This window comes from Protopterus annectens, chromosome 3.part0 (genome assembly GCF_019279795.1).
Source record: "Protopterus annectens isolate FY-2018-M chromosome 3.part0, PAN1.0, whole genome shotgun sequence".
In the NCBI taxonomy this organism is placed as follows: Eukaryota; Metazoa; Chordata; order Ceratodontiformes; family Protopteridae; genus Protopterus; species Protopterus annectens.
The window spans coordinates 162,683,179-162,707,947 of record NC_056731.1 but is presented as its reverse complement, the minus strand read 5'-3'; the positions used below and the strand labels follow the sequence as shown (position 1 = coordinate 162,707,947).

The window sequence follows — 24,769 nt, the reverse complement described above, 5'->3', positions numbered from 1 at the left end:
AGTTCTTTGCTAAGAATGTAGCTGAATGCCAGATTCAGACAGACCCAGAAGTAATGGATGAAGATCTTAATACCAGAAGAAGTGTGCATGTTAAGTCAGAATCAAAAGCTAATAGTCAAATTACAAAATAAATACAAGTGAATCACACTGAATCTATAATGAATGCAGGAGACACAAAAATAAAGCAAGAAGAGGAAAGGCAGGATACACACTACTCTAAGAGAGAGAGAAAACCACCTGCATACTTGAAGGACTAGTAGTGTAAAGTTGAAAATGATGATTATGTGACAGTTAATGCTGACTATTGTTACCGATTAATATGCAACACACTCCAGAGCTTTAAGGTAAGCCATGACTTTGTCTAACTCAGAAAAGTGGGTCAAAGCCGTGAAGGAGGAACTTAAGTTTTTAAAAGAAAACAACACATTTACACTCACCACACTACCGGAAGATAAAAATGCAGTGGGGGGGGGGGGGGTAGATGGGTTTTCACTGTAAAAGACAATGCAGATAATACTGAGACTTACAAAGCCAGATATGTAACTAAAGGCTACAGTCAAGTCGCTGGTATAGACTATAATGAAACATTTGCACTAACTGCGAGTATGACATCTGTACGCAGTCTAATGCAGATGGCAGCTCAGTACAATTTAGAATTGCACCAGATGGATGTACAAACGGCCTGTTTACATGCTCCTGTTGACTGTATATGCAGGTGTATATGGAGCAACCTGAAGGTCTTGAAAAGAAATCAAATAATGATGAAAAATTGGTTTGTAAACTGAATAAGTCATTATATGGATTGAAATAATCAGGGCGTAACTGGAACAAAATGTTGCACGATTATTTAGTTTTATCCAAAACCCTGCAGACCACTGTGTATACAGTAGACAAGCTGAAAATGAGAAAACAGTCCTAATTATATGGGTTGATGATCTCATTATAGCAGTTAGTGACAATGAGTCACTAAATGATGTAAAAGCTCAAAGCTAAATTTAAAATGAAAGATTTGGGAAAGCTAAGACATTTTCTAGGCATTGACTTTACCCAGAACAGTGATGAAGTAAAGATGAACCAAAAGAGATACATCATGAAAATTCTTGAGAAGTTTGGTAGGATAATTGTAAAGTAAGAAGTAGCCCTTCCGAACAAAAGCACACTTTGAATGTGACAATGAATCTACAGATCCAAGAAAATATTGTGAACTTGTGGGTAGTTTGATATATGTTATGACAAGCACGAGACCTGATCTTAGCTGGATAGTAAGTAAACTTTCACAATATTTGTCACAACCAAGTGAATCTCATTTAACGCTAGCCAAACATGTGTTAAGATACTTAAAATGTACATTGGACAGAGAGCTGTGTTACAAGAAAAGTGAAGGGAAACTTCAGCTTGTTGCATACAGTGATGCAGACTGGGCAACAGACCAAAACGCTTGCTTTAGCCTCAATAGAGATGGGCCTATTATTTCATGGAAACCAAAGAAGCAACAAACGGTAGCTTTATCTACATATGAGGCAGAGTACATGGCATTAGCAACAACACAGGAGAGTTTGTACATTGTGCAGCTGTTGAGTGGAATGGATGGAGAGTGCAAGTATGTGCCAGTAACAATATTTGAGGACAATGAAGGAGCAATCGCTTTGTCGAAGAATCCACTAAGCCGACAGAGATGTAAACATGTTGACATTAAGTATCGTTTTGTCAGGTCAGCACTTAATGATGACAAAATAAGAATTGAATATTGCCCGACAACGGACATCGTTGCAGATATCTTTACTAAACCTGCTACGAAATCGAAGATTGAAAAGTTCATGTATTATGTATTTGGAATGTGAAAGAAACGTTATCCAAAAATATGTTCTTAAAATGTATTTGTATACAGCTTAAGAGCAAGTGAGGGTGCTGGCTGATAATAATAAAAGAGAGTGAATGATCGTATGTGTGCTCTTACACTGACGTCAGTGTGGAGAGGTTAAGAGAGGTCACGTGACCATGTGCTTTATAATAAAGGAGGAAGCGAGGGTTGCTCCCCACTTCCATTTTTAACCAGATTGATTGCCTTCACTTGTGTTTATTTTTCTCTGTAATGTATGTCTAACCCGACTTTCTTACCCTTAAGATGATACCGCCAACAAATTCAGTGCTTAGGGCTTTGCTGTTTTTACTTTTTAATATTTTGGGCTTCAATGTTTTGGTGTTGTGATGATTTGATATCAATGATTTGTGGATCAAAGATTTGGTAATTTGGTATTATAAAGTAGATCCTATAGCAAATACATGCAACTCTTTCTGTTATCATCGTCAGATAAAAACTGAAGTATCAGGAGATTGTTTTATGCACTTCTGAGCATGTGTGCACACGATTGGGAAACAGACAGAGAGAGAAAGAGAGAATATGTGCATAAATTTATCCATGTGTGCATGTATCTTTGTATGGCTGGATCAATAGATTGATATATAAAGACACTTACATTATTTTAAATTGCAACATTCTCATATTGCAGTTCTGTGATATCCTGCTGTCTGAGTAACTCACTTGTTTGTATTTCTTCTTCATTGTGGTAATGACAGGCAGCACAATACCAGGGCACTTCTATGGGCTAGGCTTGTAAATGCCCCAGGGCCATTTGCCTAGTACACGGGTCTACATTATATTATCGACAGCTGACAATGTCAACTCTGAATTGTTCAACACCAAAATGTCGAACTACAAAAATATTGAACGGCCAAATCACCGATTTCTTTCCAACGGAAAGAAATCGGTTGGCTGTTCTCTGACACCTGCCCTTTCCCTGAGTGTAGTGCAGTCGTGGAGTTAGAATATTTAGTTAGAGGGTGTGTGGGGGGCACAGCCTCCCACATTGGGGGGTGTGGGGGGGGCAAAGCCCCCCATTTAAACATATCTGTTTATGTGTGCCGATGGCGTTTGACCATCCAATTTCTTTCCATTGGAAAGAAATCGGTGATTTGGCCTTTCGCTATTTTTGTAGTTCGACATTTTGGTGTCGAACAATTCAGAGTTGACATTGTCAGCTGTCAAGAATATAATATAGGCCCTAGTACACACCTATGATCCTGTGAACCTATGAAATGTTGATTTAATAACATCTGGGCTTATTTTCCATTTTATTTTATTATTTTGAGTTAGCTTCTGTTTGCTAGCTGCTGCCCCTAAGGCACAATGTGGTGTGAGCCTTTGGATGGGGTGTTTCTTATTTATTAATGGAGAAAAAATGGGTTGTTTTACTGCACTGTAAGATTACTTGTCTTTTTTCTGGAAATTATGACATTATTATTTTCAGATTTAATATTCTATGAGCTTTAAGCAATCAGCTTCTTTGTGGGACTTATAATTAATTCAGTGATACTTTATGGGTTTTGCAAAGGTCGAGGTATACACTATGTGTACACCTTGAGGTAACTTTTCTGAATTAAAGAACATCCCTACCTCTGCACTTTTGCTGTCTATTTATTCGGGATGGTTACTCAAAGTGTACACATAGTGAATAGCCTGGGTTATCCCTTATGAATCCTCCCTTTTGATTTTTTTTTTTTTGTTTGTTGTCCATGCCTGCTGACTAACTGGCTAGTCTGCATGATATTCTGTCTATTTGTTTCCTTTTCTTTAATGAATACAGATTCATCATGATGACACCCATCAGGTGGTTTATTTTCTTATGTAGATTTCAAGCCTTATTTGTCTGTACATGTCTTCATAGAGCATGTTGTGAGGAGGGAGTGCAATGGGGATGTAGCTGAAATGCCACCTGTGACACCCCATGCACTGCCCCAGTAATCAAGGAGCCTCAACCCACACCAGTGTGGGACAGAAGAATCAGAAGAAATAGAATCCTGTTCAGAAGATTCATAACAAATCTCTTGCCTAGGCCTCTTAGAAGGGGGAGGAGGTTGGGACATACATATTGGGAGGATGACAATTACACACACACAGTAAAGTACAATTTCTCTTAAGAGCACACAGAGATCACAGTCAGTCTGGGGCTGGTTTCTTCCTCTTTCTCCAGATCCCCAGTAAGACTCCCCACTGGCACAGCTATAGGGTTAAGATCTCAGGCGAGTAGCCAAGCTAAGACCTCCAGCACCATCTCTGTCCAACCAGTGCTTCGTGTCCATAGCCAAGTAGCTGACACACACACATTTTGAGATTTGACTTATATACAAACCCACAGACACTCCTGGGGAAAGCTGGCACAGGTTTACTAGCTATGCCCACTTCTGCCCAGACTATAAGGTAGTTATCACTGCCACAAGCCAGCTCTTATCAACTACTTTTAAGGCCCTTACTACAGGGTGCCAAATCTTACTGTGTAATGTTACTAATATCCAAATGGTAAGTGTGACCAAGACTTGCAAGGCTATTTAAGAGTGGCCTGTACAGTGTCACCAAATACATATGCAAGTACTCTAAGAGCTTAAATATCTCTAAACAAACCAGCCACAATTAAAGGGTTTAAATATATTTAATAATAAAAGAACAAGACAATACTCAGTCGACACAGTGACTACAGAGTTAAAAATCACAGGAAATATTTTAAAACAACATTGCAGGACAATCTCAAATAAATACAGAAAACATCTAAACTAATATTTACTATATTCCTATCTATATCTAAGAGAGATTACTGCACCCTGATTACTTACTATTAGCAAGGCAAATGCTGATGAGAGGATGTTTTCAGGTACAAAGACAAATACAAAATGCACAGTCTCTGAGAGAGTTCTCAAATTAATATCAAAACATTACTGCTGGGTCAGCTGGATGACATCACTCTTTGTCACTTGCCTCCAGTTCCTAGTGTAACAGAAACCAACATCTCTGTGTCAAAAATACTTATCTCTCAGATGTGCAGCTGCTAGGAAGTCACAGAGCAATAAAAACACTTTACATTTGAAATCTACTAATTATTTCTGTTTCAAGACAATAGGAAAAACTTCTATCTCTAGACATCCTGTCTTCTTGCTGTATTAACTAACTTTATAGCACATCGTAAAACAATTTCCACTTATTTTCTTGAAGTTTTGTACGTTAACTCTGTATGTTCCAACTTTTGCTACTAAAACATACATTTGCATAGGTATACATTTCTGTTCTTTTCCAGTAGGGTACACTGTGGTTACATTCTTGAAGTTCGATACATAACATACAGTTCAACACACACACTTCTGCACCAGTAGTTTAATATACACATAACATATAGTTCTCTTACATTTGTAACACAAGCATATGAATCACATTAAGATTCATAAATGACATATGATTATTTACAAAATTCCAGATAGCTGGGCTGGCAGTGTCACGCCGCCTCTTACGTGGAGCTGTAACCCCTCTCATCCCAGTGTCCCCTAACCACCTAACTGCTGCCATTTCTACCAACTATATCTCCAGTCTCTGCCAATAACTCAAACAGTAAACATGTGCTGTTTTGCCTCTGCCTCTGGCTAGAGAAAGGTAGTTAAAGACTTGTCCCTCCTCCTTCCTGAGCTGACCAGCTCCTGGGTCAGTAATAAATCTAGGTCATTGTGGTCACACTCAGGACTCCATTCCGCTTTGCCACTGGCTCTGTTTTTTTTTTTTTTGTTACCAGTCTAGAAGATAGTTTGAAACAATTTTAACTCAACCTGGTTCCTGAGTATGATGTTCTATAGTGAATTTTGAAAATTTTCTGATTAAAATCATTGTGCTGTCATCTCTTAACCATGAAATTTATTTTGTAATGTATAGCCTGAATAGAGATAATGGTCTTTTAACTCTGTCACTGCTTAGGTGATATATAGATCATGTTGAAAAATACCTTGTCAGCTTGGGTCTGAAGATATATAACATCTAAGAAAATGAAGGCATACTATGCTTTAAATTGATGTTATTCTGTAGCACAAACACATAGGAGATTATGTATGTTTTCTCTGTGTCCTGAACACCATTGCCTGAAAAAACTTTTCCTGGTTCAGAAATATGATTTAGAGGCTAAAGTTTCGTAAATGTGCAGAGCCAGGTTATATGCATGCACAATAAATAAATGCTGTGCATCTTGGGATAAGAGATGTGTTTGTTTAGATAACCTCAAGGTAATCTCCTTGCAGAAAGATTTTTTAATTGGAAACAGAGAGAGAGAGAGGGAGAGTGGGGGAGAGAGAGAGAGAGAGAGAGAGAGAGAGTGTTAGTGTCAGTGAAGATGTACACTGATTATTCTGGCTAAAACTGAGCCAGGCAAAAACAACACCTTTCAACAATGCCTGCATCCCATCCCCCCATTAAGCCCTATGTACTCATACAGTACAGAAATGACACTTGTTAGAACACAGTGGTAAAAGTATAGTGCCTGTGTTCCTCTGTGCAGTACCCTAAGATAAGAAAGAGATGTACTGCTAACTGTTATGTAAGCCCTTATTTCTGGCCCTCTAACTGTAGACAGCACTCTGAAGGGAGTCTAATTAGGAAGTATCCCAGCTGAACTGCTCAGTTGCATCAGTCAGTTGTCACACGTCGTAGGTTTTCACACACAGTTTCAAAAGGAGTCTTGAAAGAATATCTTACTCTTACAAGATACATATCACAGTCTTATGACCAGCAAAGTGGCAAGTCAGATTACTATCATATCTCTCTAGGGTGTTTTTTTTAGAAGACTTTGAAGGCACTTTCACATGTTTCATATCTACTCCTACATTCCAGCCTTTATCACACAAGAAAGCTTTACCCTTCAGAATACCCTAGGAATGTCTTGGCATGGCCGCTGACAGATTACTGTAACGCACTTGTGGGTTAGGATTTGAATGTAATGCTGTTATTTTGACTTAGAGAAGTTTAATTTCTTTACATGTTGGATTTGTATGGATGACCTCTATTCCTTGTGTTTTATCTCAGTGGTCTCTGCTGTAACCCCCTCCTGAGATGCTCCTAATGGCATGCAGTTACTGCTTAGCATATTTGCTCAGGGGAGCAAAAATAAATAGACTCCAGAATATCAAATTTGCACCAGGAGAAGTAACAAAGGTGCATTTCTTTGCAATTATTTTACCCCTGTGTCAGACAGAAACTTCAGTGATTCCCTGCTGCTACTTTGACACAAGAGAGAGCACATCCTGACTTAAATAATCTTTATAGTTTCCACTGATATAACGTACTTCTCCCTGCAGGCATTCCAGCATTCAGTGAAGACTGAGGGTTTTTTCTTTCCTAAACAGACAGTTTCTCTTGTCAAAAAATACTTGGTACAGCAAAATGTAAATGGGAACTTATAATGATGTGTAAGTCATAAATACACTCTTGTTGCTGATCTACTAAAATATATTCATTATCGGTTATTATGCTTTATTTATTTAACATTTGTTGACTGGGAAAGTCCAACTAGGACAGAGCCTATTTTCAGCAGAGGCCCTGGGAGAAACACTCCTGATGCATGGAAGAAACCAGAGTACCCGAAGAAAACTCATGCAAACACAGGGAGGACATGCAGATTCCATACAGAAGGCACCCCAGCCAAGAATCGAACTGGAGTATCTCTTGCTGTGAAGTGACAATGTTAATCACTGCACCCCTTTATGTAACTTCCCATTTTAGTAAAGATAGGACATGCACTTATCTAACCTTGTCTTATTGGCAATGTATAACCATTGTTGTAGTCATCCCTGTTGTTATACCTAAAGCAGTAATTTCTGCTTCACTTTAAAATAAAAGAAAACAAAAGGAACAATCTCAGGCTCAGTCTGGATTTTTCCTGCTCCTTTTAAGTAGATGCATAAGAAAGCAGAGGTTATTTGGTGGCTGCTATGCTGGTACCTTGCTAGCCCTTATCTGCTGTATGTTGGCCATGAATAAATGTGCCTTTAGGTCCTTTTCTCCAGCAGCCAACTTATCAGTGCTGTGCTGTGCTGTTAACGTTGAACACACTGGGCTCATTAGTAACTTTTGACAATGATATCTTACAAAACATGTAAAACACAGGAAATGCAAAATGTTTTCACATCAGCAGTCACAGCTACATAATTCCAGAATGAAATATCTGAAACAATGTCTACATTCCTTAACTCAGCCTACACCCTAGTCTGCTCCTCATAAATAATTATAATTTATTGCCTTCACTTCCAACTATCACACATATCCAAAAAAAATAAATAAATTAGTTTCAGTATCGGTATCTAATTGCCTGGAAAAACACAAAATATGTAAATACTCTTAACTGTGTTCCAGAGGAGAGAAACAGGGATTCACAGTTGGTATCAGTCATCACCTGCTTTTTTTGCAGTTAAAAGGAGGAGGGTAAAAATAAAGCCCATCAATTTTGTTTCTCTAAGTCACAGTTAGTATTGAAATGGGTCAACATCTACAATCAGTATCTATTATTGTTGGAAATGAGGTTTCTAGTATTAATTCACGATTTAATGAAATATTTGTTTACTAGTTTTTCTTTATTTCAAACATTAAATTATTTAATGTACCTTTTATTTCTCAAGAGTTTAAAGTTGTGAAGGTCTAACTTAGTTTTCTTTTGTGTTTTTGGTGTGGAATATCTCCAAGCTAAAACTGTCCTTGCCAGTGAGCCTAAGAACCTACCGTTCTTAAATATATTCATTCCAGAACTGCACTATTATATACAGCAAGACAACCTAAAAAAAAAAGGCTTTCACTGATACTATGCTATATGATTTGATTATAAATTGTAATGTCACTGTCCTTCACTATTAACAAGCACATCCTCCATTTCTTGTCAGCTGCAGACAGCGATTCCTCACTTGTAGGACAGGCAGCCATCATTGTAAAGGTTGACAAAGTACTGAAGATGATGTTGGCAGATGCAGAAGATGTGTCAATCACTGTGGGTATCTGGGCAGATAGGAGAAAGCAAGTTTATCTTGGAGTCACAGCCCTTTGGAAGTACAATGAAATGTAAGATGTTCTTCTGAAATATGTCTAACTTGCACATAGTCTGTTCAAGGATCACAATTTGGAGAAAGAATTTATGAAACATATGAATATGTATGATCAATGTCAGATGAAGAGAAAAATGTTATCTGTGACAATACTGCCAACACAAAGAAGATATTCGCCATGTACTTCCCAGGTACAACGGGCCCTAATAAGGAGGATGATGAAGATAATCGCTTTAATAATGATGCTGCCATTTGGAAAAAAACTGTCAGTAGAAGAGCAAAAGAATTAGGACAGGAATCTGAGAGGAAGAACCCTCCCCATCCCCAGAATGCAATGCTTTGCACATACACTGTAGCTCTTTGAAGGAGAAAGACAAGAGGTTACTTTAGTTTTTCTACAGCACCTTGAATAAGATGATTGCTCCATACACGTACCTTTCCCAAGGGAGAGCTTCAGAAGGAGTTTGGCAATGTGGAATCACAGCTATTATTATCACGACTCCATGCAATTCAACTTTAAGACATCTTAAAGGTTTGCCCATTTGTGACTACCAGATACTGTGTGACTCTCTTGAAGTTAGCCAGCACAAGAAGGCTAGATTCACTGTGAAAAAATGAAGTCAAATTAAGGAGGTTGTCAAAATGATGGCACTGTTTGGAGGACCCACAAATCTGACACAGGGTGAGAAGCTTGTGTCAATAAGTGCTACAGTCCTTCGTTCTGCTCTCACTCTATCATCATTTACAAAAACAGTATCAGGAAGTTCAGAACTTGCAAAGTCTGAGACACGGTCTTCAAGGATTTCTCTACAAATGATTCTGACAGATGTTTCTCAATGTTAAGAATGTCTAAACAATAGTGTGCTGGAGTACACTTATCTTTCTTTGACCCTTTGTATCTGAAAGCTGTTGTTCTGTATCCTTTATATGGCTTCCTGTAGCTGACATGATATTTTAATTGACTGACTGCATGTGTGAAGGGTATTTATTGGTAAAAGCAAAAAATATTTTTCTAAATTACACCTCACACACAGTCTTATTAACTGTTTTTAAGTGTATTGTTTTTAGTGTATTTGTAGTGCAACACTGTGGCAGTACAGGTGGAGTCTGAACAGGCACTTCATCAAATGGTAAGGGGACTGGGATGTGGAACTGAAGGCAAGTGGGTAGAAACTAAGAACAGAGCACTGGGGTCAAGGTAGCAGATTGGGGAGGTCAGAAGAAGCTGAAAATATGGGCAAAATGGAAACAGTGGAATGGGTTAACTGTGGAGGTCAAAGCTAGAATGAGAGGTACTGCAGTCAACTATCACAAAGGACCAAGGTAGTGAGTGACAGAAGAATGCCAAAGAAGCCAAAAACTAAGACCTACATAGCAGTGGTATGACCAGAGCTTCTGTATGGCACAGGAAACTGGACAGTGATGGAAAGGCAGCTGAGGAAGCTTGAGGTGGTGGAAATAAGGTAACAAACATAGGCAATGAGATGACCACTGTGGGACATATGAAGAAATAAGGGCATTATTGTGGAAGGCAAAGCTGACCAAGTTGCAGAGATGGTCAATGAGAACAGATTAAAGTGGATACATCAAATGTGCAAGAAGGCAGAAAACAATTTGATAAAGCAGATGTGAAAGAGACTGGAAAAAGCCAAGAAGAGACAAAGATGGTCAAAATGTGGATGGATTATGTGAGAGAAGGCCTTCAATAGCCAGGCATGACTGCTGGAGAATGTAGGTGAGCAGCTTGAATCCGTCTTCCCTCCATGTTCAAAGTAGCAATGAGAACACAAGCAGGTGCCAGCATCATCCAGCCTCACTGAGAGTGTTCAAATTGTAGAGAAGTGGAAATGCAGCCCCACCAATCAGACCTGACTGGCAAAGTCTTGCACAACTTACCTTTTTGTACATGCAACAATTTCCAGGTAGATATAAAACTTCTAAAAATCAGCAAATGATGATCAAAGTACACAATGCATTCATTAGAATAATTTTAGTTAACATCTTTTCACAAATCTTTCAAAGTAAGATCAGCTGTCATTAACATTGTACTAACTGTTCAGAGTTGGATGTTGAATCACTTTTTGAAATTAATTGTGTGTAATATTATCTATAAATACATTTTTGTCAAAACATTTTGTGTGAGCTGTTATTTTGTTGTCAAAAGCATTGGCTTTAATGACTCAGAGCAGCTAACTGATAAATTATTTCCTAGTGTGTATAATACAAGAACATCTGAGAAACAGACTTGTGAGAATAATGCCTAAAATTTTGAATTACATATTCCTAATTATCTGTAGAAAATAATTTTTACTGGTTATCAGCCCTTCACTGTGACTTGACTTGATTTGATTCAGTACCCATGTTAGACTTGAATTGAGACCTGAAGTTAAAGATTTGAGACTTACTTGTGAGTGACATATTTGTGAACTACCCCCTCCTCTGTTTTACCACATTATTTCTAAAGTCTGCAACTAACAGAAAATTCCAGAGAAGGATGAAGCCCTGATTGTAACTCACACAATCTAGTATTGATAAGCAACTTGAGGACTAGAGAAGCTGGGAGGCTGGGAGTCAATGGCCAAACCTAAGTTGCCTATCCTGTGCAAGTGATGACACTCTGCAGTGGACAGGTGTTGTATATAACCTGCAAGCAAACATTGAGGGCTACAGCTAGATTAGGTTTATGAATTAACGTTCACGTGTCACAGAGCGAGGGATTTTGGGACAGTTTGGATTAGGTTGCTACAGGGCAATCAAAGAATGTTAGGGAGTAAAGACAAAACTGTAATGGCTGTCTGGATGAAGACTTATTGGGAAAATTCGAATGTGACAAGGATGCTCAAATAGTTGGCAGGCACAGACAAAAAAGAACTAATGAAATGACCCAGGAAAATCACAGACTCGTGTTGTTTGCATAATCTTAGAATTCTTACATGTAAGACAGAACATGTTAGTAGCCATTTGATAGAAGACACATAACTTGGCTTAGGCATAATTCAAATTCAGATTAAAATGTCTTAAAAGTGCCTGTATTCAAGCACCATAAAGCATAAAACATTATGTATGTAAAGCAAACTTATAAGGTTAGATAGAAGAATAAATTAATGTAAACTTGGGAGTAAAAAGAAATGATATTTAAAGAAAAAAATGAATAACTGACCAATTAAATCAGAAAAATACCATCAGCACAAAGACAGATCAGAGAATGATTAATTAAATGTGAGGTCAAATAAATGAGTTTTCATAGAATTCATAAAACCATCCAATGTATCAAACCAGGTCAGAGCCAAAGACCCTTATAAACAAAAACTCAGATCCCAGAAGACTCAAAATATGTCTGAGGAACTGTTAGATTCCTCTGGGAGGCCTACTGAGGAGACTGACTCAGTTATTATCAGGGCAAGAGATCTCACAGGTGAAGGGGACCTAGACCACATAAGGGAAGACATACCAAAATAGGAATGCTACATATAACATGGTGTCATATGGGTAGCCAGTGTATTTCCTACAGAACTGGCATAATGTGATGATACCTATACACCTTAATAAACATATTGGCTGCAGATTTTTGTTCTAGGTGTAGTTGATAAAATGTCATATCTGGACTCTACAGGTAAAGGCTACTCCAGTAATCCAACCAAGAGAAAAAGGCATACACACCACATTAGGTAAAAGGGATGAATATTAGAAAAAGGTGTTTGATAAGGATAATGGTCCTAAGATGGAAAAAACAGGATGTCTCAACAGATAAAATCTGATTTTTTACTGTCACCTTGCCATGAGTGAGCACTACCATATCGTACACTCGATATGAGCAGAAGGTTGCCTGTTCTGTAAATAAAATTCGGAGACAAACTGGACATGAATTATGATTTTTGCTATCTTGGAAATTAACAATCCAAGCACGGATACATTCCAAGTGGGTAGTAAGGTGGCTTAAGGAGGCAGTAATTCCTGTGGGAATGAGAATAACAGCTGTGTGATGTCAGCATAGCAATGACATTACAATCCCCTTGATTGACTAACATCTCCCAAAGGCAACACATTTAGTTCATAGTAAGGGACAAAGTTTGGAGCTTTGTAGAATACCACAGTCTGAAGAAAATGTAGAAGAAAAATATACCCATGATGCCGGTCTCTGAGTGAATGCAGAAAGGTAGGAGGCTAAGCAATTCTTGTTCCTTCAATGGCAGCTTTCTTCTTAATGGTGGGCAGTATCCTAGCTTGTTGATTTTTAAATAAATGCATTCGGTATCACCACAATGTGACAAGTTATTTGGTTCTTTTTACTTGGAATGCACTGCTATTTATTTGTTTATTTGCTTATTTATGTTTTGTTACTAGGATTAGCAGATGGGAAGAAAATTTCGGGTCTATATTATCTTATCGAAAAGTGAATTCTGCGAACTGCATCTACATAGAAAATGCAGTTCATTACATTCAGTCTTGTGCGGGGGGCTGCACCCCTGACACCCCTGCTAATTATATATACCAACTCCAAGATCACACTACAGTGAGGAAAGGGCAAATTTTCTGATCTTCACTGTACTGTGATCTCTCTATTATCTGTTCGCTGAACTGCATTTTCGATATAGATGCAGTTCGCAGAATTCACTTTTCCATTAGATAATATAGACCCAAAATTTTCTTATATATAAATGGTTAAAGCACATTATGGTTACAGTAGGTACTTGTAGCAACATACAGAGACATATTTCTTTTAGAAAATTTGAAAAAAAAATATTCTGAATAGTAATCATCAATTACTGTCATCATCACAGAATTTCTGTCATGTCTAATATGCTTGGTGACATTGCTCATGTGACACTGTCTGTTCTTTCAGAAGAATTAAAACCCATTTATTATCCAATTTACATTAGTCTCTCCAAGTAGTATAGAGTAGATGCTACCCTCTCAACTAGAGCTTATTGAATGAATATGTCTATTGCAATATGGGGCAGTAGCTTCAATATTCTCTATATTTTAATGAGAAATTAACATTATTCAGAACACACTTTTTTGACTAAAAGAGAGTTAAAGAATCAAGCTACTCATGGCTTAGCAGAAACAAACTCTGTAATAAGTGAAAACCAAAGACAGATGTTATAAACTCTGGAATATCATTGATCAACTTTAGTGGCATAGTTAGTGTTTGTGCCGCCTGGGGCTGTCTTTGAGTTTGTCACCCCCCCTCACAAAATCATGGTCAAATGGGACTCCCCCATTCACAGCCCTCCCCCCTGCAGCTATTCCAGTGTCCCATTACTTGGCTATTTTTCACCATGTACCATAAACACTGTAATGTGCAGACTGCTTTATGCTTTACTTCTACAGTGATTATTTGCATTTCATTTGAAACTTTTATTTTAAATTTTATAGCACAAACACTGATAGACATCTGCTAAACAAAGCAATACAGTTTCACAATGAAAACAGACTTAGCATTAAAACGTCTCTGCCTTTGAAACTCACATTCATTGAAACAGAACTGAAACCCACATTCTAAGAAAATGCATCTGGCCAGTGGTGGATAAAGATTACCTTTGGGCTGTTTTCAAATCGTAGGCCCCTTGCACATGTTTAGCACCATGCAAACATACATGTGCTCTTTGATTCACCTTCCTGATTGTATTAAATTATATTCCTTGTATAATACAGCACACTTGTTACAGCATGTTTTAAATTTATCATTTGGAACATTTTTCCAGTAAGCAATGAAACAAAATGTATGAACCAATAAGGACAAATCTGCCCAATTCAGAATATTTCCATCATAAAAAGTGTACTTAAACGTCTGTCATTACAATCCACCAATATCAGTAAATATGCACAATCTCTGTAGAAGTAAAAGTCATCTAAATAATTCCACATTAAAGAGATCTGTTTCGAATGAAGAAGTTGCTGCTAGCAAACAACTTTACATATCATTGTTTCATCTGTAAATAAAGTGCCTATTGCCCTTGAAGAATAAATTGCCTATGTTAGATTAAAAATGGTAAGCTAGTAATATTACAATAGGGAGTGGATGGCAGACTAATGACAGGTTCATAGTTACTAGGTATCTCCTCCAAAGGAGGACATTCTCAGGACTGCAGCATCCACCCCTTTAAAGTACAACACAGTACAGTATCAGCAATCCATCTATATATTGTGGGAGTATAACCCACAGCCTTCTGCATCAAAAGCAAGTATACAACCTGCTGTGCTACTCACAGTACAGCCAGGCTTGGCATATGCACACTAAACTTCTCTTCCCCTGAAGCTGTATGATTGCTGTGTCATAAATGATAATTTAATAAAGATGATTCTTTTTTTTTAAAAAATAAAATAAAATTCCATTTGTTTTGGTTTACTAGAAACTCCCTAAAGTCTTACATATAAACTTATTGATCCTGAAGATTTTATCGTTATTGGTCTTTGTGTGATGTAATATAATCAAAAGTATAGTTGTTTCTTAACTGAATCCTAAATATTTTTATGTTAAACACATTTTAAATTCAGGTAATTTGTTATGTCAGCATTATATGAGTGACATAAAGGAGATATAGTTGCTTGGTTATGGACCAGTTCTGAAAAGACTAATTGAATGAGACCAAACTACTAAGAATTTGTTTCTTCTGAGGTCACTGCAAATCTTACCTTGAAATGTAATGACAATAGATATTACTAGAGAGGAAATATGAGGCTTGCCTCCCACAGAGAAGAGTTAGAAGTTTTTTTCAATCGTTTTACAATGGTTTGGCCTTGTCCACATGGTCTTTAAAGATGTGGTGTGTAAACAAGGGAACTCTACATTTGACATGAGGTATACAACCAGACTATCCTACTCTGCACTCAGTTTCTGACTTGTGTTGTATTATTAATTCTGTAAGTGTCCAAGGCCTATATTATTGCTGGAAAGGGGCTATTTTATTTAGCTGATTAACAAACAAACAAATAAATAAATGTCAGACCATTTTTTCAGTGTCACTCTGATATTTTCTTTCCTATTTCCTAAACAATTTAATACACTGTTTCTTATGTCAGCTACAAATGATAACCAAATGAATTACTTCTGTAATGAGTAAAAATTTCTTATCTTAGGAACCCCCCTTACTTACTGTGCCAGACAGAGTTTTCATATCCCTGTCATTCATGCCTGAGACACCCACTTATCTCTGATTGACAATCAGAGCTTATGGATCTGGGTTGTCACTATACTGCAGTAATGCTTATGCTATATGCTTTTTTATTCAGAAAAGACTTGTTTTGTTGCCCTAGTGAGGAAGAAAGAGACAGGGCTATTAATACTCTGCTCTATGCCATGTCTCTGGGACAGAGTTCTACATTGTAATGGATTAAAATCAGAAATATGTTGACACAAATTCATCTTCAAGATCCCATAGTCTATAAATTGTTCTTGAAAGTGGATTACTGTTGATTCACACAGGCTAAATGTGTCAGCATTGACAGGCCTGTATACTAATATTATTTGCTTATACCACCATTCCCAATGTTATCTGCCAACACAAACACTTCCTTACTGTCCTTTTTTATCAGTTTACCAGTGCAATACAAATGGTTTAGATTACTGATATGATGGTAGTTGGGAGAGATTCAAATAATGAATTCTGAGGCCTTTATATTTGAACTGCACTTTCTATGAATGTGATATGTGAAAGAATATTATGATAGATAATTTGTGTACAAGTGTCTAACACAGCTGTTTTTTTATTGATACAGTTGTAGAAAGTGTATACACTACAGTCAGAGATCTCCAGCAACTGGTCAAAGAAGCATCAGACACACTGGAGTGTCGGATTGAAACTGTTCTTCAGAATATGTCTCTTACACCCCTTGTAGAGCTACCTGAAGAGGAACCTCTCAAAGTGCAGAGTTTTTTGGAGATGGTGGAGAATGTTGTTTCTACTGCTGCTAAAAATTTGGCTATGTACGTATTTGTAGGGTTAACAATATAATGTTACTTTTCAAGTTTTACAAGATGTCTGCCTCTGTTATTAAAGGTCTAGCAAGTCTGCATGATATAGATCTGGATTCAGATTATAGGCTGAAAGGTGGGAAAATAATGCTTAAATGAGTTAGTACAACAGATGTTTGTTATGACAATATCTAGGAAAGCAATGTGAAGGAGGTGTACTCCAATGAAACATTAAATGTTTTGGAAAAAACTATTGAAAAAATCGACAAAAATATGTCATATGCCCAATGGCTCAGTGGAGGAAAAGCAGGCAAACCATCTGCAGTGCTAATGCCTCTGATGTAGAAAAATGACCATGGTTGTTGGGGGGGGGGAGACGGTGTGAGCAATGGTAAGACAGCTTTCCTTTGGGGGTGTGTGGGGGGCCGAGAAACTGATGAAAGGTTGTCATGTTGTACCACGAGTGGCTCGTACTAGAGAGGGCCTTATTCAAACCAACATACACAGGTGTGGACACAGAGAAGTATCTGCTAGGTCATCTGACATCATTCTGTACTGTCTCCCTTTAAACATAAGAGGTGTAAAGTTTAGGACAACTCTTGTTAGTAGTAATGCTATTTTAGTTATATCTTCACAGGCTTTCCTATGAGCGAAATGCCCATATAATCCTTCAGTCATCCACTGCCTGAAGTGCAATTCGTGACCCATGTCTGGTAAAAAGGAACAAAGCATTGTCAGGTTAGTTTTAATGAAGGGTGGGATGATGAGAAGGGCGGAGCTATAAGTACCAACAGGAACAGCCAATAAGGAGAGCACAAGGTTTGAAAGATGCAGTGCAGCAGCTAGATAGCCATGTGCCAGTCCCTTTGTTGAGTGAGTTTTGTTTTCTATAATTGATAAGCATAAAAATATTTGACTATGAGTAAAAATAGAAAGAGACAGATAGACAGATGGACAAGCAATTGAGAAGATGAGAAACAGTATGATATGAGTGATGAGAATTATTTCTCTCCTAGATGATGTCATTTAATTGACTGGACATTAAAACACATTACATAGACTTTTCCCTTTCCAGTAGAATACAAGAAATGCTTTAATAAGTAAAGGTAATAGAAGTAAGAGAACTGACGGGGCCGATGTCAGGTAGGATTGTTGTCTGCTTAGTGAATGTTTCACTTGTACCAGAAGAGCATGTGTTAAATCCATCTCACAATCTTTTGGTAACACCTCATGCAGACTGTATAGTGCAGCAGTGCAGCAGGTACCATACCATGAACCTCTTGAGGTGTCACTCTTTAGATGTCGTAGCCTTTAGGTCCTTCTTTATACAGCTCCCTTAAGAAATCAAGAGTTTAAAAAACCAGTGTGCACACACCACTGCAGATTTATATTCCAAATCTCCTGGGCATCATTTTCATTATAAGTAAAAAAGGCCATGTAATATACATTTGTTCAACAGAGCCACCTATAAATGCAGTGCTCAGTTCACCTATAAATGCAGTGCTCAGATCATTTATGTGTTCCTTGAAGCTGGAGAAGGTGCCCACACAGCCCATAAACAAATGTTTAAAGTTGCATTACATTATACTTGCTTAATAGCAGAAGAGGACAATAGGCACATCTAGTTTGCCCTTCTCTCCATATCTACCTTCTCCATTACACCTTTTCAACCTGTCCCATGCACTCTTAATGCCTGTGTGATTTCACTATCCACCACCAATTTCCAACAATTCATTACATGGATCCACAACCCTCTCTGTGAAAAAATACTTTCAAAGATGGGAGTAGTTAGTTCCTATGATTTGCTGCCTGTGTCTCCTCCTTGCACCTCAGTCCTTCCTGTTTAGAATAATCCTATGTAATTTCCCTGTTTTGATCTTTTGCACCCCCTGTCATGTTTTTCTATCTCATTCTATTACAGGGTTGAAGAGCTCTAACTCCTCTAGTTCCTGGCCACATTTGTTCATCCCTCTTCCATCTTATGGAGCTTTTCTCTGGATTCTTTCTAACTGCCAGAAGTCATTTTCTTTGCATAGCTTCCAGAACTGCATGCAGTACTAAAGTTGTGGTCTGACCAAGGACATGGTAGTGTGGGCCCATTACCATTTTACTTACAAAATCTGTTCTTTTAGGCTACACCCTAGCATTATGTTTGCTGTTGCTACTGCCAATTATTGTGCACCCAATGGTATAGTCCAGGTATGATCAACATTCCCTGATGTTTTTTGAGACCTTTTGTAATCAATTTCACTCCTTCCACTGAACTTAAGCCAATCTTGTTGTGGTTTAAATACAGTACTTTACATTTGTTTGCACTGAACCTTGACTGCCACCTTTTTGCCCACTTGTTCTGCCTTCCCGAATTATTCACTAGGACTCTTAATAGCTTCCAGACCTGCTGCATCCATCTTTGTGTTATCAGTAATGAAGCTGACCTTGTTCTCTTATCCCTGAGATATGTCTGAAGCAAACACACACAAAAGAGCATTAGCAGGACAGACTCCTGTGGCATTCCTGTGACACACCACTAAAAACTTTCTTTCTTTATTCCTGACACTGTCCCTCTAACTACAACTCCTACTATTCAGTTCTTCAATCTTGTTCCTCACCTTTACACCATCACCAGTTTTCCTGTCATTATCCTCTGTGGGATGAAACCATGGACCTTGCCAAATCCAAGCAGGCTTCATATACTAGTCACTCCGACCCCATCAAATTCACCTATAACCCAGTCATAAATCCAGATTTGACTGACAGCTCTTTCTTGCCATGGATCATCGTTGGTTGCTGTCTTAGAGATTGCTGCCCTCTAGAAGTTCTATCAGCATTTTCCTCAAGATTCTGTCTATGACTTTCCCTGCTACCATTAAAAGCTAACAGGCTTGTAGTTTCCAGATTTTTTCTGCTCCTTCTCCCTTGTACAAGGGGACAAAAATTTTTGTTTTCTGGTTGTTTGACATTTCTACATTATCTGCTGAGACTTAAAACCACATACAAAGAAATCAATAAAATCATATTGTTTAAATATCAAACTGAAATATGAAGACAAAACATTCTACTGATGGCTTCTGATATCCTTCACCTCTGTTTCCTAACTGTGTTTAGCTTTGGTGAGACTAGCACTATAAGATTCCTGGTAGCAGACAGTGGGCAAACCACCACTATTCACTCTTGACAAACCATGGTAATTCTTCACGTACGTCTTGCTGCGTTTACAGCATTATGTCTCTCCTGCTGTTACTGTGTTTGCAACCAAGCATTGGGTCAAACTTAAAATTGGTTGTAATCCTATTAGTGTACAGTATATTGCCTTTTAACTGGCTGTATTGTTTGAGTAACATTGTCAGGAAATTGCTCCAGTGGGTTTGCTAGTGTTCTGTTCAGTGCATATCTGTGTTCAGTCATTGAATAACAAATGCAGTGAACCTCTCTTCATTGAACATTAAACATCGAACATTCAATTCAGTGAATATTCAATCATCAAATATTTTACCCAGGGAATGCAGTTAGTTGGCCATCTGTAGGAAATGTGCCCTTTTCCCCACAGAAGTACAATCTCTGAGTTGGTTTATATAAGTAGGGAGTGTGAGTGGGGTGTAGGTCCCCACCTGGGTGGGTTTGATATAATGTGTTGTGTGTTTCGGTATGCATGTTGGTCCACTTTCTCTTTTCCCTGGGTAAAATATTCAATGAGTGAACATTCGCTGAACTGAACATTCGATGTTTAGTGTTCGATGAAGAGAGGTTCAATATATTTGCTCTTCGATGACTGCATGCAAAGTGTTAGGGGGCATGTTTGTCCAATCCTGATCACTCCTCAGTGCATACTGGCATTTCAAAATAAATGCTAGTACTGTATTTGTGGTCAAAACTGAGATCAATGTCTGGTATAAACTCTAGCAACTCCTCACAGTTTGCTACTGTTTAAAAAAGAAATTAGCTTTTTTTTGTTGGGCAAGTTCAGGGAAGAGCTTCTTTTTTGGGGTGGGGGTGCAAAATCAGGAAATGACACCGGGTGCAAAAGTATCTCGCTGCATCTTTCTGCACAAGTATCCCAAGCTGTGCAAACACCTGTGACTCGACACATTAGCTGTATCAAGTCAGCAGTTCTATCCCAAGCATTGGTGATTGCTCTGTGATAAATAACCGTAGCAATTTGGTATCCAGCATCAATGACCCTAAAATTTTGCTGTATAGTATTAGTAGTTCAGTGTCAGCATTTAGCATTCATTCTATAGTTTAAACTAAAGCTGTAATGTTCAGTGCCTAGTGACTGTTCTGGAGTGTGTGCAGGTGACCTGCACAGTAGTACAAGTTTTAAGCCTGTAATATAGTTGTGTGAAATGATCATGACTTTGTACAGTCTAGCCTAATTCTGTCTTTTCACTTAAGTAGTGATAGATTAACTACCATTTAAACTAACTTCAGAGTATTACCATAAAGACTTAATTCATAAATCTCTAAATTCTGCTATAGTCATCTCCCTCCATCATTAGATTACTACCAGTCCTCCACCCTCTGACAACATGGCTCAGTAGTCTCTTCTTAACCCACCTGTGCCCTGTCTGACCACATTAGGTGGTCTAAGGCAGTGCAGCAACACTACTGACTACTGATTGCTTCTGTCAATTGATACACAACCCATGAGAGATGTAAATGTTTAAAAAACATGGAGGCAAATCTCTTGTGTCAGCCTACTATCAGGAAGCATTATGCCTCCACAACATCACACCAAGCACCACACACCACCATGAGTTTGCCTCATCGGCCTTATATGCAAAGGCATGGAATGTGTCATAGCACAAGTCATTATGCAGACACAGGCAATTTAACTGAACTTGACCCCAGCCAGTTTGGTTTGTTAAGGGCAAGTCTTTTCTCCTGAACATGTTAAGCTTCTTTGAAAAGGGTACAGAGGCACAGTGGACAGTGTTTTACAGTCCCCTTGGATCGCTTACCTTCACACTATCCATTATATATTGTTCCTATGTCCTCTTTGGTAGTACTCAGAAAATTCTAATGAGTAGCTAGCTATGCGATATATTTTAAATTAACAATTAGTTTATTTAAATCACATCAAAATATTTAAATATGCTGCTTTACAAAGCAAAACATTTGTCTTTGAATTTTACATTGTTTACTGTTTCTTAGCATGGTATTGTCACTATTATAACATTCGGCTACACAATCTTTTAACAAGGTATAACATATATGCTCAGGAGCAGCAATATTTAGAGTCGAATACAACAAGTACAGTTGCATTGTTCAGTCTGCTCTGAGTCACTGAAGTTGTAACTGTGAATGCCATCTCACTGCTTTTATTTACTTTATGTGAGGAACTGTCTGCTGTTTATACCTTTTCAGATATATGCATACAGATAACTTCAACAAGTTTAGTGGCTTTCCACAAAGAAGGCAGAATTTCTCAAACATATCTTTGTCTAGGAGTGTAGCAGTTGTTTTGTAGATTAAATTTTATGTATGAAAACAGAGATGAGGGAAACATATAACATGGTCCTTTGAAAAAGGTTCTGAAGTGTTTGCACATCACTCCTGCTTTTAGCCTGATATGTAACTATTGCACAGCTGACAACATCCTTGACCTCCTGCAGGTTATTCAATGGCCCATATTTTTGCCTGTGTAGTATCAATGTTTGCTAGATTAGGTATTGGAGTTCCGGAGACCCATGTTGGGAACACTCGGCTGCATTTTTTTCACTCAGCTACTTCTGTATACCTGAAATGTAAACGTGATTCTCTACACCGCCGACATAATTCTCACCAGAACTGGCCTTGTTATTTAAAATTCAAATGAGATCTTGAATAATGATGTTTATGTATCCAGCTGATTTCAGCAAAGTGGTCTTTAATGCATTAGGTACTAAAGCACTGCTGTTTTGCAGAAGACATTAACTGGCTATCTGACGGAATGGTCTTGGGGAAAAAAAATCAGGTGGGGAGCCATGGGAAGTGCTCATTAATTCCAGTTTCTCTGTATTTATTATAGCTATATATTACTTTTGTACATTGCACCAGTGTAGTAATTGACTAGCTATAAAACAAAGAAAACTAAATTTAATCATATGATCAAGGACTACCTCTTTTCAGTGATGGTATTCACAACTGTTTCGAGATTTATTTTATAGACTTATCAAAAATGTTGACGCCAGACTAGTTGAGGACTGGCTAGTTGAAAATGCATCAACATATCACATTCCTTGACTAGTCAGCATAGTGACAGCAGCCTTCATCGAACACAATGGAGCATGTGTGCCCCCCAACCCCCCCCCCCCCGCCCACACACCATATAAACCTAAAACATGCAAGCACACAATAACACTTCTTACTTGGGGCAAGACCAACACCCAGTGCAGGGGGGGCAAGCCTTGCTGCATCCCCCTCCATGGACACACATTCACACTACCATTATCGAACACACACCTAAACCTCTACCAGCAGATACACATTTCATGCACCTGATCACTCCCTCCCTCCCAAAACATCTAACAATCTCCTACCTGCACCTGACGCACATAACACTGACCACTCAGATCACACAGACACACACACAAACACACATATATATAAATATATATATATATATATATATATATATATATATATATATATATATATATATATATATATATATATATATATATATATATATATATATATATATATATATACATTTACACATATATACCACACTCACAGAGACTTATCATGTAACTTGACTTTTCAGATGTCATATCTTTAGGCACACTGTGATTTTTCTGTACATAAGATAGATAAGATTTATCTTCAAACATATCTCAGATCCATATTTTCACACTGTGATAATACATATTATATATATATATATATATATATATATATATATATATATATATATATATATAATTAAACCAGATTTAACTTATTTCTAATATGCTCAGTGTGCCACTATAGATTAACAAATCACGTGCCTTGCATCATTTATTTTTATTACTGAAATTTCACTACCACCTTACCCTCATGTCTCTGTCAAACCCCTATACCAAGAATAAAATAAAAAGCCAACAGCTCCAAGTCAGGTCCCAAATTTTATTGTAGGTAAGCGCTTTTGGATGAACCACCAGCCTTCATCAGACAAAGTACAACACAACTAACACAGTTAATATACACTCTTACTTAACAATTAATGGTAATTAACCCTATTAACACTTCATTATAACTAACACCATTTAAGAACATTTAAAAATACAGAATCCTTTTAAAACCATTCGACTAATATAAATTGGCATTATATACTTATCTATTATATAACTTTAAAACACTGGATATAGAGATGGTCTCATTCAGACCTGGTTTTACTGAAGCATTTAGGAACGTTTTACACCAGTATTTTCTATTTGCAAGCTAGGTCTTCCATGGACCACCCCTAGCATCCACTTTTTTCTTGGTTTAATACTATAAAACCAAATGTATGGTCTTGGTGCTTTTCTGTAAGCTTATAAAGTGCTTGTTTTCCTTTTTACTAATCTCGTAGAGATGTTCATAAATACATTGCTTAATTTTCCATTCTCTTTTTCCTATATAATAGGAAGATCAGACAAAACCCTTTGCTGCATGTATAATCCCCTTAGTGTTACAATTAAAAATACCAGATATGTTAATACCCAAACCACCCAATTTAATTTTGTCACACTCCATAATATTAGCACATTGATTACACATATTATATTTTTTCATCCTTCCATTCACAAAGAAACAATGGGAGGACATATGTATGGCTCCCAAACATGCAATAAAATGTAGAAGATTTAGGATTTTTGCTTGTAAGTATTTGCATAGGTATTTTTTTTTTATCCCAAACAGACTCCAAAGAATTTTTCCTCAGTTAGATGTCAAATGCTGGAGTTGTGATCGGGAAGAAATAAATAACTGGAAACATAAGTTTTGGGATTGTAATGA

At 37.6% G+C, this 24,769-nt stretch overlaps 1 protein-coding gene across 1 annotated transcript in view; it reads left to right on the top strand.

Moving 5' to 3' along the window:
- Positions 1-24,769, top strand: part of LOC122796791 (dynein axonemal heavy chain 5-like) — a 2,204,633-nt gene that overhangs the window by 554,845 nt on the left and 1,625,019 nt on the right. The window contains exon 20 of the mRNA XM_044065521.1: positions 16,618-16,825. Within this exon, the coding sequence (XP_043921456.1) occupies positions 16,618-16,825 (208 nt within the window). The remainder of the gene's footprint in view (positions 1-16,617; positions 16,826-24,769) is intronic.